Genomic DNA, 18,846 nt, shown 5'->3' on the forward strand with positions numbered 1-18,846 from the left:
AAATTTCCCTCAAACCTTTTGTAATAGTCTTAAAGAAAGTATTCTTCATTTCAAATGGGACTCAGCACAATGCACCATTCATACATTCACATTATGCTGGATTGTACTCTTCTACATGTGATAATTAGAGCAGGGATTTTTAATAAGTTAGCTTAATTAGCTTCAATGAAAAGTAAAAATTGGGCCCAACTCCTCGGACCTTCATGAAAAACACTGGCCATGTTTTTCTCCTCGGGTAATTATTCCGTTCAAATAGCATATTTCTCTCCAGGCAGAGAGGGCTCAGGCTGAATGGATGCTGCCACCACATAATGGTCCTCAGACGTTTGTTTCCTAGGCAACGTGGGGAGGGCATGTTGAGAGGGAGGTATAAAATCCCTGGCAGCTCCTCTCTGAGTCTTACTCTGAGGTGAATGCAGTTGCTGTAAACACAGAGAGCCTCAGAGAACTTGTTAAACACACTTTTCTCTTTTTATTTGTAGCTCAGTTGAAGATTCGGCTCAACAAGTGGCTGTTCAAGTATGATGCGACCAAAAGATTTACGCCAGGGCTCTGGCACTAAGACCTTCCTGGACGCCATGCACGGTGGAAAAGTTCACCTGGCACGTTTCATCCTGGATGCATTGGACGGACGCATCATCAATTCCAAGACAGAAAACAGCCGCACCCCGCTTATGTATGCTGTCTGCCTACAAGACGCTGGGACCAGAGCCAAATTTACCAGGCTGTTGCTTGAGAAAGGAGCTGATGTGAACTGCCAGGACGAGGATGGTCGGACTGCCCTGAGCCATGCATGTGAGATGGGTCACCTGGACGTGGTGAAGCTTCTGGTGCAGTTCAATGCTGACCCAGATGCCTCAGATGCCTGGGGTAACAGCGCTCTGATGTATGCTGCCTTCTCTGGGCACAGCCAGGTCCTGGAGTTCTTGGTGCGGGCTTTCAAAAGACTGGGACTGAGGCTGGACAGAACCAATAACGCCGGTCACACTGCCATTGAGGTGGCCAACTTCTTCGGACACAACCAATGTGTGCAGATTCTTAACTTTTCTTGCAGGAGGAGTGTTGCACAGATGAACCGCTCCCTGATTCAACTGGTGAGGGAGACAACCGGCTGCCCAACCGGCTCCCCAGGTATCTTCTGGAGAGGTTTTCAAAGCAGTTAAACAACAGTGAAGACCAGTTGCCTGAGGTATTTCAGAGACAGATGAAGATTGGAGACAGCAGCCGGCTTTGGAACCGCTTCAGATGTCCCAGGAGCCTGTCTCAAGAGGAGAACCATTCGAGCGGCTGGGCTCTGCCTCCTCAGATAGAAAAAAGCCAGATTGAAGGGGATCTTTTCACCGCCAAACAACTACAAAACTGTCCACTTAGAGAACCAAGAGGGGCCAAACCGCTGAACTCCCTGCCTGAGCCGAGCCAGAAAGATGTCAGCCGAGACACTGGACTCCAAGAACAAACACCAGTGAGTTTTCCTCTTTGGGGTAAAGCAAAGTCATTTAACCTGGACCATCTGAGCGGCAGAAAGCAGTCCTATCAGGGTGACGTGTGCGACATGAGCCAGTCAGCCAGCAAATTAAAGAGAGCCTCGCTACAGGATGAGAGATGCCTGATAGACAAGATTGAATGTCAAGGAAACTCCCGTAGCCTGACAAATGATGCTGACAAAACTGTCCCAGTGCCAAAACCTCTTTTGAACGGCAAGAGCCAGCCGGGGAGAGCCCTGGAGGACAATATCCAATCCCAGAAAGAAGACGCGAGTGACACAGCTCCATCAAACAGAAGAGAGCAGCAGAAGAGGGGAAGCTTCGGCCTGAGCAGCAGACACAACAAGCTGCTGTTTGCCAGAGGGGAGATGGAGTCGGGAAGATTCAGAGCCGTGCACCAGGGTTCATGGGCCTGGGGACGAGGCTGCTGCGGCGGTTCACAGCGCCAGAGTTCATGAGGATGGTGATAGACTGTTCGTCCAGCTCCTCAAACGGCAGAGGGCGGATGTCCCGCTCTGAGACCTTCCCCTGCTCTCACACACACCAGCAGGTGAACAGCCAGCCAAGCGTTGACAGCATCAGCGGAGTGAAATGTGAGTTTGAAAGCTGTTCGTCTCAGTCTACCCTCGGTTAGAATAAGGACAGTTCCTGGCTGGTAGAGAATGATTACAGCACTTATAAATCACAATGCAGTATGGTCGCTCAAGACATAATCTATTATATAGAGATTTAGTCATCTTTTGCCTATGTTACAGTTTTTCAATATTTATTAATGGAAAAAATAAGAATTTAAAGCTAAACAGTTTGATAAATGTTGTTATTCTATATTTGAAATTACTTATTAATAAGCAAAATTCATCTGTCAGCTAAAATAAATATTTTTGTTCACATATGAAACATGTATATTGTATGGATTTAAATGTATTTGATATGCTTATGTATTTATAAAAATGATTGTATGTATTTTGCTTAAAGATGTTCAGTGACTGTGCACTGTATAATTCATGCTCAATGCCTAATAAATACTTTAAAGTAGGCATGTTCATATTTGTGAGTGTGAATGAGGACAATACAAGATCAAAGAAATCCAATTCAATATGCATCATTTATTGATTTATACAAAATTAAAATGTGTAATTCTCTTTTCCATGAATGATCCACACAGAGATAGAAATACATGAAACATGTCCACATGTATCCGTGTCAGAATACAAAGACTATGTGCAAAGTGTTTCTCAGCAGGTGGACGTCCTGCAGCATCACATGCCAGGCTGTGTGCTTTATCTAGGCAAACAAATGCAAATACACACAAACATACTGTCAAAGAACACACACACAAACCCCCACACACACACCCACACACACACACACTCACCCCCACACACACACACACCCACACCCACACCCACACACACATACGCACATCTTGTGGTTTTTAAAAAGTCTGTCACAATACAAAGTGGGCTTATCAGAAGCAAACACTGTGATGCCACCCTCACATACACACACACACACACACACACACACTCATGTGCTCACACACCCACACACATGTGCTCACACATACACACACATACAACTATACACACACATTTCAGTAAAGAAAAGTAAATTTTCAATTCATCTCATATAATTTACTGCAGGAGATCAGCAGGATTAAGACCTAATATCCAGTATTTTATTTACATTATTAATTAATCTGATTATGTTTCAAGTTCATACGTATTATTGAAACCTTATTTTCAACTTCACATCATATAAACAACCCACAACAACACCTTTAGGGAATAAAGAATAAATATGAAAAAGATGAATATGGTCCTGGTGATTTTCCAATCGCTCAATAGTAGCAGCTGGGCTTTTATCAACCCACTTATTATGCTAATAAAGGACAATTGTCTTTCACATCCCAGTTTGGTTCATCTTCAAGCATTCACATCAGGCCAGGTGTGCCCCCATTTGGCCATGCAAAGATTCGACAGCCAATGTTCGTGGAGTTTGCTGGCAGGGTTTTTGTCCAGTTTCCACAGCAAAGAGCGTGTGTGTGTGTGTGTGTGTGTGTGTGTGTGTGTGTGTTTGTGTGTTTGTGTGTGTGTGTGTGTGTGTGTGTGTGTGTGTGTGTGTGTGTGTGTGTGTGTGTGCGTGTGTGTGTGTGTGGTGCAGAGGTAACTTTATCCTTCCTTTACAGCATCACAATGAGCTACGTGGTTTGATCCTAACGTCAGCCTCAGAGGCTTAACACAGCTAGCATAATGCCCATCATGAACACAATAAAGGGTCATTGGGGTAGTGCGTGTATTTACGTGGAATATTAATTTTCAGTTGATATGCACCATTTTGTTTTGTGTTGTGTTGAATCCTACTGAATGTCACAGGAAGCTTATTGATTTTCGGTTCAACCGAGTTGAGATGTGAGGAATTGCATGCTGCCTTCAACTCACTCCTAAAGTGCTTCTCTCATGCCGAGACCATGCAGCGCTGCGTGTCAACCAAACTTGAAACCCTTCCACAATCACTCCATCAGCAACATGCTGTCTGGGTCTTCTTCTCCGTGGCTTATCACCCATTTTCTTGGGTGGAAGAGGATCTGGACCCGGGCGCTGCTTGTCCTCCCAGGCCTGGGAAGGTCAGACTGAAGGTGGGTGTTAGTGAGCCAGAGCCCCCCCAGGATCAGCAACGGGACATGCGCTTGCGGTACTGCTCCACCAATGGGACCAGGCACTGAGGTGAGCTGCTCTGCAGCAGGAACGGGTGCTCCAACAGATCAGTGGCGCTGGCTCTGTCTAAGGGTTCCCGAGTCAGCATTCGGTCCAGGAAGTCTTTTAGAACTGGCGAGATCTAAACAAAAAAGCAATGGCATTGTTTCTTAAACTTTAAAAGGCCTTTGCAGTTATTTTGATCCATCTGAATTATTCCAAACTACAACCAAATGCAGTGGAATTTAAAGAAACAAAGCACTATTTTTTTAAATTCAAAGTGTAAAAACACTACCTCTGTTGGGATGGTTTTAGTTTTATACATTGAAGCATAAACCAAGATATAAAAATGAATATTTCCGAACTATTTTGATCCTAAATATGATTTTACAGTATTGCTAGCAGCCTTCTGGGTCTGTGCAGGGGTTAAAGTATAAGCTAACAGCAAAATGATAATATTTAAGCATGAAAATGTTGGGGTTGAAGCAGATATTGTGGGTGAAAAAGTTAATCATCATAATGTACAACAAGTGTGATCGTTGTTTCCTCTATTAGCATGCTAACATTTCTCTTTTAACACTAAAAGTGCCACTGCGTATGTTATGAGAGTATTTATGACAAAAGCAAAGTACTAATCAAAGCAAAAATTTGCCTTGATGATGGTGTAAAAGAAAAACTGAGCTAACCAGGATGACCCAGGCTGATTGCTGAACTGATGATGACATCTCCAGCACTGCACTGCTAGTGTGGCTAAAAATGCCACATGATTATATTGGGAAATAATTTGCTCCAGTTGTTAATGTCTACAAAATGACTCCAATGATAGACAAATAAATAAATAAATACATTTGGCATTTTCAATACTGAGGTTTTAAAATTAAAAGAAGACTTTTTTGGAAAAAAAAGATTCTTTTACATCTTATTTAACTTGTCAAAACCAATGATTTTCAATTTTCAATTTTTTAAATCTAAAATCTGTGGATTTTGTGTTTTTTTTTTGTTGACAAATAATCTCACCCCTTCTCTTTCAACAGTCAGATGTATCATTCATTAAGACTCTGTCGTTCAAGTTTAAAGGAATGCTGTTTTGACACCATGCAGTTAATCACTTTGTCTGACACCTACCTCACAGAAGTTGCTTGAGGAATTTAAAATAACTACAGTATATATAAATAATCCGAGCTGTTGATGATGATGGTCTTGTTTGCTTTTGTAGATCATAAAGAGACATCAGTATTAATTTAGCTTGTTTCATAAACAGTTAAAAACTCCTGACAGGAGAATTAACATGACTCTCTATTACAAAGAAGCACAGCACATTATGAAATGGAAAACAATGCTCTGGTTATGATGAATGGATAAAATAAAAATAAATACAATCAATAAATTTAAACCTTAACACACTCTACCTGTCATATGTATAACTCAGGTGATGTTTTGTTTACTTTTAATTCCATACATTAGACTTGTATATATTAAGGGATTCTTATTTTTCACTCATTCTGATGAGGCTATAAAGTTCTGTCATCGTACTGTGGTGTGTAACGGGTATTATTCACCTGTTTTGTTTTTTAAAAGAAGAGAAGAAGATGTTGTCAGTGTATGGAAACGTGTCTGTTCTCTCACCTGGGTAACATTTCGAACAGTCGGAGCTGGCTCATCCCTCAGTCTCTTCATAGCTGCTACGGGAGTTTCACTGAAGTACGGGGGCTCTCCGTCCACCATCTCCACCACCATGATACCCATTGACCAAACATCCACCTGATGCACCAGCACACATTCAAATTATGTAACAGATCTTAAAGGACAGATTGCTTCTTTTGGCATTAACACTACATGAGAGAGATCACCACTGTTTTTCAGCATGACGGGGTTTGAACATGTGCCTGCTCACCTCAGTGCCATATGGTGATTTAGAGATGACCTCAGGAGCCATCCAATAGGGTGTCCCCACTAAGGACTTCCTCTTTGGGATGTCCTTGCTGATCTGAGCACAGAAGCCAAAATCTGAAAGCTTGACCTGGGGGAAGAGAGAAATACATTACCATCCAGTTTGTTCAAAGAAGAAAAAGAGAGGAAAAAGTGAATCCGTACTCTTCCGTCTAATGTAAGTAGTATGGAGTCACTCTTGATGTCTCTGTGGATGACTCCCTGTGAATGGAGATAGGCCAGGGCTTGCAAAACAGCTTCACAGACTGTGGCAATCTGCTCTTCACTCAGCCTGCAGGATAACACACACACACACACACACACACACACACACGCACACACACACACACACACACACGCACATTCAAGTTTACACACATAAATAGATTATACATTAATATTTCACACTTTTCCATTAAGGATTACGACGAATCAACCGCCGAGAAAAGTCGAAATCCATGAATCATCGCACATTTAAGGCAATGAAGAAGAGAGCAGGGTTCGAAACAACAACTCCCACATGGCAGAATGACAAAAAAATATTCAATCCTCCGCAATGTTCTGTGACTTCAGTAATTTACAAATGAAATAAAAACACTTAAGAGACAAAAGGCTTTTTTCAAACAACAGGCAAGAGCAGGCACCCACTGCAAACAAAGATGAAAACACAAGGCAACCAACCAAATAAATCACGAGTCTCCCACATGCATTGTGTATGCATTTAAAAGACAGGTCTTAAAGTCCTGCATGGATTAAGTCACTTACTCAGCTCCTTAATTTAGAAAGACCAGACTGCAGCCTGCAAAAGACTCTTGTTCTTGATTATTCTGTCCATATACAGATTATCTCAATGCCTGACAGACAGTGGCTGTGACAGCTGTTATATTTCACGTGTCATCTGGCTGGAGAGAAAATGTTCATCCCTTTGAGTCAAGCGATCTAACCCTGAGGTCATGCTGTAAGGATCGAGCCAGCCATCTGCTAATAATATGACACAATGACAGCTCAAGGCAAATATACTATGACAAATTCAACTCCCTGCTGCTGGTCAATATGTTTGTCTTATTTTAATCACAATTAAGTAGCATGGGAGCAGAGGAAAATGACATTTAAAACCAAAATTAGACTTTTCCTTTTTCATCTAAATATGCACATATTTGACATTTTCACTGAATTATTGCTTTTTTCCTGGAGAAAAGCAGCAGTCAGAGAAGGCTGAATGGGAGTCTTTGTCAGTGTTCGTGCAGCTGGTTTCAACACTGATCACTCAGCAGTCAATACCACACTACCCCCTTGTGGTTGATGTAGTTATTAAACATAATATCACAACCAAACTGAATGCACCAGCCAGCTTTCTTGAGAAGAATCAAGTTGTTCTCAAAGTGTTTGTACCTGGTTTCAGATACAATGTGGTTAGCGCTCCTCCTTGCAGGTACTCCATGATGACCCACAGCTCCTCCTCCACCAGGGCCGACTTAAACATCTCCACAACGTTCCTGTGCTGATAGTCTCTCATGATGACCACCTGCAAGAGGGAAAACCCACTTTAGGACAAAAATATGAAGGGACACAAAAATGTAGTGGCCACATTTTGCCTTCTCCAAAGTGTAAGGGGTACACAAGCAGTTCAGTTTAGCATATTTGTAAAGGAAGGAGAGTTGTTAGGATGTATTTTACAGATAGTACTGTCACAGTTAGTGCTGGAGAGGCCAGTAAAACACAAGCTCTATAGCTACATATTCAAACAGTAGAAGTAGTAGTAGACACAGGTGTTGGAACATTTTCTTCCAGTGCCTTCATCTGGGCATTGAAAAAAAACACAATTCATTCCAACATGGTGTTTCCCCTCAATGTAGCCATTGTGGACTCTATAGGCCATGCTAACTTTTCCCCACCTCTGCAGAGAAGGACACAGCACCAAGGAAGAGCCTCTTTCATTATTTAAATTAGCAATGGTTGTTGAAATGAATTGCTTCAAATGCCTCCCTCAGAGTGTGACTGATAGTTAACACAGAAAGGAGCCACATGGAGAGCACATTAAGGCTAACACATTACAGATCTACATCTAGGTCATCTTGTGGCTGACCCAACCGCCCTGCATATTCGTCCTTGCCTTTGCTTACTATGTGTGAGAGGGAATTTCTCTGTGTGAAATCCTCTAAAGAAAATTGATTCTTTATGACTGGATGAGGGAAAACCAGAAATCAAATGAATCAGGATAGTTGTAGAGAGCTTCCACAGTTTGCCCTAAAATAGATCATACTTGCAAATCCTTGTTTAGCACAATCTCTAGATCATTAGTGCATAGTTAGCATGGAGCAACCAAGTTGCAACCTCCAGTGTTAATAAGTGAAGCAACATGATAGTGGAAAATTGGCAGTTTGACAAGCATCCACTGAGACTGTGTGACAGTTTCTTTTTTTGTAACTCTTCCATTTAAGTTATATTGAGGCTAATAGTTAGGCTATATATAATTAAACACAATCAGTGGCATGGAGAGTTGATCGACAGGTGGGTGTGTTGTAGCTGTTTTTTGGAAAGCTAAAGGCCCCTCCTCAATTCTATCTCTAGATCAGTCAGAAGCTAGTTGGAGTCAGTATTTCCAATATGGGCTACAACCATCTTTGGGCTTCTAAGAACCTCTTCAGAAACCAATGTGGACATCACTGAGACTAAGTCAGTGCTTTATACAGTCTATGGATGCCACATTAGCAATACTAGAGGAAATTATACATGGTTGATATGATCAGGAAATTTTTATTGGACACTGTACCTCGTTAAAGAGCAACTCTCTCCTTTGCTGCCGCCTTAAGTCCATCATCTTTACCGCCACCTGCCGTCCACTGTGCTTCTCTGTAGCGATACACACCACACCCGTTGAGCCCTCCCCGATCTTCACAAAGTTCTCCAGGTAAGACCGAGGATCCCCTTTATCTACAACCATCTGCAAGGCTGCTTTGAACTGCTCATGTGTCACTTTAGGGGGGTCTGGTGGTGGTCTGGGTGAAGGATGTTGTGGGGGTCTAAAAGCAGGAGAGCAAGTTCCTGGAGGACTGGTGGCTAGAGAGCCTGTAGGGGAGGGGCGAGGCTGGGAGGGGCTGTCCTGTCGAGGGTAGGGAGGGGCTGGGCACCCAGAGTGTCTGAGGAAGGGGTCAGGTCCATTTGGCCTAAGTCCCATGTTAGGAGACAAGCCCAGCGTGTAGCTAGCAGAGGAGCGAACAGTCCGCTGGGGTCTGATGCCGCCCACAAGAGGACTGCTGTTTCCAGTGGGGAGGAAGCCAGAGTGGTACCTCACTGCCGACTCTGCCTGCAGGATGAAGAGAAAACAAGAGTGAGAGACAACAAAAGAGAGAGCTGAAGCAGAGCTGGCCTCCTGCCTGAGGTTGAAGACCTGCATTTAAAGTGAAAGTAAATCTAGTCCTCCACTCTCCCTGTGCATCCACTTCACCTGATGCAACCCATGTAAAGATGTTGCTATATGGACCCAAGTGTCCTGTGGGGATCTTGCCAAAGACACCATATCTCAACTTTACAACCCTACTCACTCTTAAAACCCACATTCCATAATTTAATACCGGGATTAAAAAAATATTCCACCGAAGAACTTAAATCACCTTCAGTTAAAGCAAATCAATATGCTGCTGTGCTGAGTTTCCACAAGCTAAGCATGAGAAAGATCCTGTAAAACTTGTATTTAATGGATTCAAAGCTGATGCTAAACCATGCCGAGATAAACAGGATGTCAAAACCTCAAGCAGAAATATGCATATCGTAATTTACTGAATGTTATGGGTGTGCACCTCACAACCAAATATTTAAGAAGCAGCTGTAATGTCAGGCTTACCTTCAGGTCATAGGAAGAGAACGGCCTCCCGGGGCTGTTCTGTGGGTGCATGTACATTGGAGGGTTTGGCCTAAGCTCTGTGGTGACTGTCCCTTGGTCTCCATGAGGTGGCTGAACAGTCATAGCAGGGCTGTAAAAACAAGCAATGGGTCTCTGACTTGGTGGCATCCCCTGGGAAGCTGAAATTTCTTCTCTTCCATATCACTCTCCTGAGGGCTGCCCACCTCCCCGCTCATATACGCCCCGTGGCTCAGCATTGGGTTGTTCTGGGACTGAGCCGGATGCGAGGGTCCCTCCATGGAGCCAAAGCTGACTTCATAGGTGGATTTGGCCTTTGGTAAGATCCCATGGGCTGCAGGGTGATGCTCTTCTTCATGCCAGGTAGGGAGTGTTGGTCTCACTGTGGATGTTCCTTGCTCTTTCCCTCCAGGGGTCTTCACATGCATCCTCGTCATCATCTTCATCCTGGGTCAGGCCCTCATACTGGTAAGGGTCTCCCTCATTCACCTCCCCAGCCGTCCAAGAGACTGTGCCCTCTTCCTGGCCGAGGGGCTGCTCTTCCTCAGAGAGTTGGAGCTGGTCACGGACAGGCGGCTCATGTCGTTGATCATGGCTGCAATGTAGTCCCCGTGGACCCGATCATGCTCCACGCACAATGGTCTGAAAGAGAAGAAGCGTTTATCTCTATCACATTGCGCATGCCATGATCACATATAGAAATGGCTGAAAGGAATAATGAGGCTGATATAATCATTGCTCAGAGGCAAGTTAAATTTAGATTTGAGAATCTTTAAAGAACGTCTACGTCATTCTTCAAATACAACGTCTTAAATTATCTCCCCCAGTGGCTTTTTTTGACAATAAAGTGACAAATATATGAAGAAATGGTTCAAGAGACGCAATTCAAAGATAAAGACCTCTACAACGGTTCCAGAGTTGAAACAGTCAGAAATTACAGATAACTGTTTGCAGAACCTTTAAGGTAAGGTATGCATACCTAGCGGGCAAGTAAAGGAAAAGATGAAACTGTCCAGACAGAAAAGATCAAACTTGAAGATCTTTTGGAAGAATTTTGTTCCTGTAGCAGCTGTTAGAAAGAATGCATGGGGCTTGTTATAGTTCAGTTCAGTCAGTCAACAGCCCTCTCCTGTGTCTCTGGTTTGGTGCCATCAACTATGCATAGGAGGTAGAGGTCAGATGACATCTCAACTGTGGTAAAACCTCTTAGAGAGGCAGGAAATAGCAGGTTATAATGCTGTCGGTGAGACATGTTATTTTGGAAGATGCTGTAATACTGTAGTTAGAAATTGTCATGTTGGTATGATCCAATATTCCAGTATAAATTCTCCTTTCCTGACAAAATGAAATAATCACGCTGCTTGCTAGCATAGTTACATGTATACTTGCCTGCATGAAAATGCTAGCATCATCTTTGTGAGAATATTAGCATGCTAATTTAAGCATTAAACTGGGAGCAAGTACAGCCTCACAAATAGGTAAGCATTACTTTGTCTTGATTTTTTTAGGAGAAGACAAGACTTAAATCTTGTGATGTGTACTACAGAAGCCAAGATGCCTCCAGAATATCATATACAATATCCAATCACACACTGCAAAATAGTGAGAGTAAACGAGTTAGCTGTGCAGTATATTTGGATAGATGTCCTGTTTCTGGAAATTATGTAATAATAGATGGAAACTGTCATTTTTATTCAATATTACAATTTAGAGATAACCCAAAGTGTCTAATTAATTTAAACCTTAATTTCAATTGTGACTGACTAGTCTGATAGTAAGAAAGTGGATACATTTTGTCTAAATGTGGCTAACTCTAGCAGAGCTAGCACCACCAGCCTTCGGTACTCCTTGCAAGTTAACGCCCTCATGCCTTTGATCGTCTGATTGATTGGTTTTATGCCAGTTTAACTAGACACAATCTACATGCAACTTTATCTCCATTTTCTAGATCAAAATACTGCCAAACTGCGCCAAACACAGTTGCCGTCTGTTATCTGTGTTTGTTTACATCCGGGTAGTAGAGCACTTCAGCATCAGCATAGTAGCCATTAACTGGAGCTACAGCTTAGACACAACATGTCAACTGCATTTCAGCGGACAATAACAAAAATGTTAATAACTTATTCAACTGAGTATTTATTGTAAAGCTGACTAGCGAGGGAGATGTAACCACAAATCGGACAAATATGCTGACATGATAGTTCTTATATCCAACTTATAATATCAGGCCTTCACTGAAATGTTGCTGTTCTCTTTCCATATTTATTTGAAGGGTCACAAATAGCATCGACAGTAAGCTCTGTGAAGCGTAGAAAGCCTTAGATCTGCAGCCTCTATCATTCACTGGCATTTCCTCTGCTGTACCTGCAGTTTTTATCCCTTCTGCTTGACATCTGTGGGAAGGCACCGTGGACTGTTATTAATTGCCTGTGTGGTGTAATAAATCTTGCAGCCCCTCTGAGTATTCAACATTGTAGTGTCAGTGTACACAGCAGGGTCATTAGCCCAGCCCCAGGACAGATACGGATGCAAAAGATGGGGAGGGGAGCCGGCCTTCCTTTTGCGCTGTCATCAGAGGATTATGGCATTTTCTGAGACAGCAGAATCCTGCTGCATCAATACAAGCAGAAGCATATCTTTATGCATCAGTCTCACTTAGATTAATGCTGAACCTTTAGTATGACATTGTAAGAGCTTTAAAAAGCACCTGACTCCACGTGGTGCGACTTAGTGATCTGTCATGGTAAGATATATGGATCAATAAATGGATGCTGTGGTTTACCTTCTTTGGCCTCAGTTCCACTTCTGTGATCCTGGATGGGTCCACCATGGGCCTGGGCCTGCGCAGGTTCTCTATCAAGCTGTGCCATTGTGTCGGCAGGCCCACAAAGCAGCCCCGTTTGGCGTCAAATGATGTGTGGACACGGTGCTCAAAGTTTTTGGGCGCTGAAATCTCAGGCCTCTTCTTTTTCTTCTTACGAAACATCCTCAGGTCCAAGAGGGTGACAGCTTGCCTGCTTCAAATTGTCCCTATGAAAAACAGATTTTTAAACCTTAATTATCGTCCAACATAATGCACAGCACTTGCAAGCGAAACTGTATCTTGACATTTGAATACAAGCAAATCTCTTCTGCCTCAATGATTAAAACAATGTCGCCACAGTTAGACCACTGTCCTTTACAATGCTCTTCCTAACAGGGGGGGTATCAAAACAAAATGTGACAACAGATGATCTGTCCACATGGGAGCAAATATACAAATGCCTCATCTAAAAAGCTGTTCCATGTCTGGGATGTTTATGTCCCATGCTGCCTGTCACAAGCTTGTGCCTCTCAGAATGGCTCCAAGGAAACCGGATACATTTGTAAGCACATGTGTAATGAAGGATATCTGGTCAATTAAGGCTTATTCATTCTCTGTGCCATTTAACTGATGAGCACTCGGCTGGGCTGGCCAGCACCCGCAGGCTTTCAGTGCATTAGCAGGACAAGAAATGTGCTTGTGCACAAAAAACAGATCCACACAAACACAAATATACTATGGTAGACTATCCTTCATAAACCCTTTATAACCTCTCAAATTACATCCTGATTAGTAGCTTGTTTGCCCTTGATTCCAGAGAGGGTAACCATTTAATCCTTGGATTGATGGTCTTACGTTTGGCAAACAGCTAACTCAGGTTAACTGTGTTAAGCTTTATCTCCATTCAAGTGTAGGGACATAATTAAATACATTTTATTCATCTAATTTCCTCAGCTGCAAAGCTGCATAGGGAGATAATCACTCAAATTTAAGCCTCATTTGAATTGATGCTGTTTCATGTAGTTCACAGTATGGAGGTGGTTCTGGCTAGTCATGCTAGCAGCATGCCTCTAGGGATGGTAGTGCCGGTTTGTTGGTCAGTACGTCGGTCCCTCCATGACAGGAGAGGAGAGGACAAGTGATGTAATAAGCTGTACTCAATGACATGGAATAAAGCGTTGCTGTCATGCATATTTCATTGAAGTGGTCTGATACATCATGCACAACAAAGCACTTAAAATGCAAGGGACATTGGAGAATTGCACATATCTACAGCCTCTGCAAAGTCACCCATTGTGCAGATGTGTGAGCACAGCTACTCTTTGGATTACCATCAGATTTACTAAAGATGTTCAAGGTTGCTGGAGGATACCAGTGTTTAACCTATTTACTATCTATGTGAAATGTTTCAACACCAACTTGTAAACACATGGTTCATTAATGACATATACTAGTGTTTGTACTGACGGATGGTAAACATTCTTGTGTTTAATATTAGTATAGGCAAGGTGCGATCCCCTAGTGGATAATTTTCTATAGCTATGATCTCTGATCACTTTTATTGTCCAATCCTTTAAGTTGTTACCAACAGTTCTTCAAACCTCTTCAAAGTAACATATGTGCCTAGATTTAGCAGATGTTAGCATGTTAACATGCTTAAGTGCAATAAGGAGCATGGCTGACATTATCTGCAAAAGATGAAAATGCTCCAAATATCCCTACGAGAACCTCAGCATCCTCTGAATTAGCAAATGTCAGCATGCTAATGCATTTAATGCCTTTGCATGTATCTGCCGTTCCAAAGCTGGCTCCAAAAGCCAAGAAAAACACAATAAACCCCATATTAAAATGTCATGTTTTTACCACAGAAATAAACTCGATTTTATATTTTCTATAGCCAACTCTGAAAAAATGTATTGTCTCTACAGTATATTGTACCTGTTGTTTTGAGTTGTCACAGCTCCTCAGAGAGGGGGACATATTTTGAATTCATCTATTACAGTATGATTGTACAAAGGATAAGAGTTACACATGATTATGCATTTACTGTCAGGTGGTCGCATTGTAGTTCCAAGAGGCAAAGGGGCCAGTCTCAGCTCCACCTCCACCTTTCTAGATTAGCCAGAAGCTAGTTGGAGTCAGCATTTCCAATATGACTACCACTATCTTTGGGCTTCATATCACTTCCATAGAAACAAAGTCACAGATGTCAGTGAGACTACCTCAATCTTTTTAACAGCCTTAGACTAAACAGTAATGATTATTATGATTAGCATTGTGCCTCCATAATAATGTGAGCATTAAGCTTAGAGCAAGTACAGCTTCAAAGAGCTGTGAGCATAACTTTGTCTTGTTTATTTTAGTGTAATGTAGATCTTAAATGCTGTGATGTATATAGCTAATGTAGAGGCACAGATGTCCCTTGACTATCAGATACAATCTCCCATCCTGCACTGCGAATGGTGGGAGTTGAGTAAATTAGTTTTGTAGTCATTCACAGCTCAGCAGGTGATCACACTGCCTGCCTCTCCTCTCCACACCTCCGCCCTCGGAGCAGCACGCCTCTAATCGGCCTCAACCACGCCTGTTATGAGCTGTATTAAAGACTACCACGCACCCTTCGTCTTGCTGCATCACAGGAGGGTAAAAGGAGGTCGGCCCTACTGGTCACATTTGTTAAATCTGCCTCATTTTGGAATGGCAGGGTAAGGATGGAGGTGTGGGGGATATGTCACCCTCCAAGGATAGTTCAATCACACGGCTAATATGCTAAGCGTTGCATAAGTGTATCACTCTGTGCTCTCCCTATGTACATAATGTGATGCTGGGAAGGACTTTAATTCCATCTGACAGGGACATTATGGTGCAAGGGCTCTCAGGAGGTGGGGAAAGAGGAGCTGGGGCCATGATTACAGTCAGCACTGGATATTAGAGAGACAGGGACCCAGTTTCCCTCCAACAGACACAAAAAGGCTTTTAAGACCCGTTTTAGCTGCTTTTGAAATAAAGAACGCCTGAGGAAACAAGCTGTAAAACAGAAGAGGATGAACTCTCTGTTTTCCTATTTCCCACTGCACAAGAGACTATCTGCTTAGATAGCTGTTCAATGTGCAGATGTTGGCATTGCCTGAACAAATATTTACACATGTATCCTTTTACAAGCAGATCAATCAATATTTACTCACGAGTCAAACGCAAACTGCTACAGTCCTTCACTGCCAGAAATAATGGGGCGATACCAGCACAAATAGAATTGCTGCTTTGAACCTACTTTATCAAACTTCATCAGTTCAAAGAAGAGGAGAAGAGAATATATCACAGCATTCATTATTCATCCTCGATCTGTTTTCCCCTGAAGACTCTGGAAATACAAAATAACCACTGTGATACTGGAGGAAAGCAGAAACACACGCTTTGTTGATTCAAGCCTGGGCAAAATAAATTGAAAAGTTGATGCAATTATTGATTAGCAAGCTTTAATCACATGCAACTGGCCTTATATTGACCCCTCTAACTCCGCCAAGCTTATGACTGTCTTGATAACAATACGCTATTGATTCCAAATCTAGTCGGGTTGTACGTATGCCAGGGCTGAACTTGCACAGCATTGCATGCATAATCACGCTTTCTGGTCACATCCCCTTTAAACTGCAGGGACTTGACCCTATGCCTCAGTGGCTTGTCTTGAATCTATCAAAGTGCTGAGGCAAAACTAAGCCAGCTGCTGTCAGGGATACATAGAGCCAAAGAGGATGAGGTCACTCCAAAACTGTGCTACATGAGGAATTTCCATTTCTACTACTGTGTGCAGTAGCAAAAATTGAATTTAATCCGAATGCATGACCTGACAATCCAAATATCCAGTCATTGAGAAATAAAAGATGACTTAATGAAAATCGCATGAGCATAAAGCTGTTGTAACAAGTCTGCTTGTGAAGTCTGACTAAACACAAACATTTAAAAATAGATGATGGAGCGTGCAAATTGTGCCAAATATGCAAAAAGATAATTTCTTTCTCTGCAGAATCATAACTTCAACAAAAGCATAAATCCCTATTACAGACACAAATGAAGTTCCAATTACAGCCTTTTGCACAGATTGAATAGCACTTCTCCTTTCAGACCTACTAAACAGAGCTTCTGGGCTTCTTATGCCATGCAGAAATACAACAAGGCAATCCATATGTCTCCTTTAGACATGACAGGTGAGAGGTCAGGGCATGCTTACATTCCTCTCATGTTCAAACCCCAAGCAGGAGTCGTGGACGAGTGGGAGGGGATCTAGAGATAACAGAGATATTGGATTTGCTCGATGTTAGAGCTCCCGGCTCTATTGAATGATTTTTTTTCTATTTGCCCTGATTTCTGCTTCTATCTTTTTTGTTGGCATGCGAGCAGGAATGTAGAGAGTGTGCAGGTGACTGTGTTCGCAGGATTAGTGTGGTGTTCAGTCCTTTACTGATCTAATTTTAGGACACACAACATGCACCCCCCCTCCCCTCCAGAACCAGACGTGTGTTTATTTTGTACAGGATTAATGTCAAATAGTGAGGTGAGGGTGGGAGACGATGGAGATGAGGTAATCCTCTTTTTGTGTTTGTCAATGGATGTATAAGCGTAATCCAGCTAACCTGAATTACAGGGAGCCATATCTTTTTCAGAGTAGCATAGGTAGCATCAAGGTCTTAACTGCTGTTTTTGGACTATGCTGTGCAGTGTGGGGGCTTACAGATTGCTCTTCTATCAGCTTCATTATGATGACCGTTCTGCCCTTTGAGTGTAATGAGACTGCCTCTGAAGGGGGAGAAGGAGGGGTCTTGGTTGGTCATCTCTTCCTTTGTAAAACACAGACACATATCTGAGGGCATAAAAAAGGGTACACAAGCGCTGGACGTGACTGGACAGAACAAAAGGGGTGTTTATGATTTAAGTTGATGTCTACTTTCTCTTTGAAGTCACCTCTGCAGACATGGAGGGATTGTCAATAGGAGACAAGTGATGTAATAAGCTGCACTCAATGACATGGAATAACACGTTCCTGTAATGCATATTTCATGCTAGTGGTCTGAAACATCATGCACAACAAAGTGCCTGAAAAGAACGGAACACTGGAGAATGGCACACATTAACTGCCTCTGTAATGTCAGAAATCGGCAAATGTGGGATTGACTGAGCATTCTTTTGCCTTTTTAACCTCAGTGTCGTTTACGTAATATGTGACATGTTGACTGACTGGTATCCCAATAACTACCAAATTCATTACCACATAATTTTGTAAAACATTCCTCTATTCCTTCAATCTCTCAAACTTCTGTACCTGAAACTTTACATCAATACTCATGATTGTTTGCATTCTTCTGCTAACATGACAACTTGCTAAATTGAGATCATTGTTATAATAAGGGTAATACTGCAGCAGCATTTAGGCATTGTTATTATGAATATGTTGCTTACTTAGCATACTAATATGTTACCTTAAAATGGCTTTAAAAATAATCTGAATACATGATAAACAACAATTTATCTTCATTATAAGTATGTTGCCAAACCAACATTAAACATAAGCTCTTGAACACATTATCATGCTGAAGAAATATACTTATCAAAACAACATACAAAATACCTGCTTAGCATAAGCTTGTAAGTGTTGCATTATGAGCAATTAGTTATTAGCATAGTTTGGCTTGTTTGCCAAGCTAAAATATTACTATAAAAAGCATATTACCTGCTAAGCATCAGCATATTTGCCATCTCATTCCAAGTATGTGTGCCAACATTATCCTTTTAGCATGCTAACATGCTTTACTAAAATGCATAGACTCTATAAAACATGGATATGGTCTCTATGTCAACCATTAGATTCTGAAGAGGTGATGTGATGTCCAATGGCAGTGTCACCATTTTAGAAATTCTGACTCAACCAAACTTTTGAACATGTAACCACAGGCAAAGAGGAAGAGCAGAGACAGGCCTCAAAGCCTCCTGGCAAAAAGCTATATTACACTTATGTCAGTCAACTGAGCTACGTCCCCAATTAGGCAAACTTATGCATGACTCTCATCCTCTACAGAA

The 18,846-nt window shown here is 42.1% G+C and overlaps 2 protein-coding genes across 2 annotated transcripts; one reads left to right on the forward strand and one right to left on the reverse strand.

Moving 5' to 3' along the window:
- Positions 1-407: 407 nt before the first annotated feature.
- On the forward strand, positions 408-1,179 carry LOC117805884 (ankyrin repeat domain-containing protein 63). Its single transcript, XM_034674483.1, has one exon. It carries the CDS (start codon positions 522-524, stop codon positions 1,161-1,163), a length of 642 nt encoding a protein of 213 aa, XP_034530374.1. The 5' UTR covers positions 408-521; the 3' UTR covers positions 1,164-1,179.
- Positions 1,180-3,587: 2,408 nt separating this feature from the next.
- LOC117805883 (serine/threonine-protein kinase PAK 6) lies at positions 3,588-12,957 on the reverse strand. The gene is given in 14 exon segments (XM_034674482.1): positions 3,588-4,322; positions 5,807-5,941; positions 6,075-6,200; positions 6,275-6,401; positions 7,502-7,520; positions 7,523-7,634; positions 8,883-9,416; positions 9,954-10,126; positions 10,129-10,302; positions 10,305-10,334; positions 10,337-10,468; positions 10,471-10,585; positions 10,587-10,613; positions 12,754-12,957. Coding segments are annotated over 14 exon segments (2,076 nt in total). The 3' UTR covers positions 3,588-4,154.
- Between the last annotated feature and the right edge of the window lie 5,889 nt (positions 12,958-18,846).

The sequence above is a fragment of the Notolabrus celidotus genome, chromosome 22 (genome assembly GCF_009762535.1).
Source record: "Notolabrus celidotus isolate fNotCel1 chromosome 22, fNotCel1.pri, whole genome shotgun sequence".
In the NCBI taxonomy this organism is placed as follows: domain Eukaryota; kingdom Metazoa; phylum Chordata; class Actinopteri; order Labriformes; family Labridae; genus Notolabrus; species Notolabrus celidotus.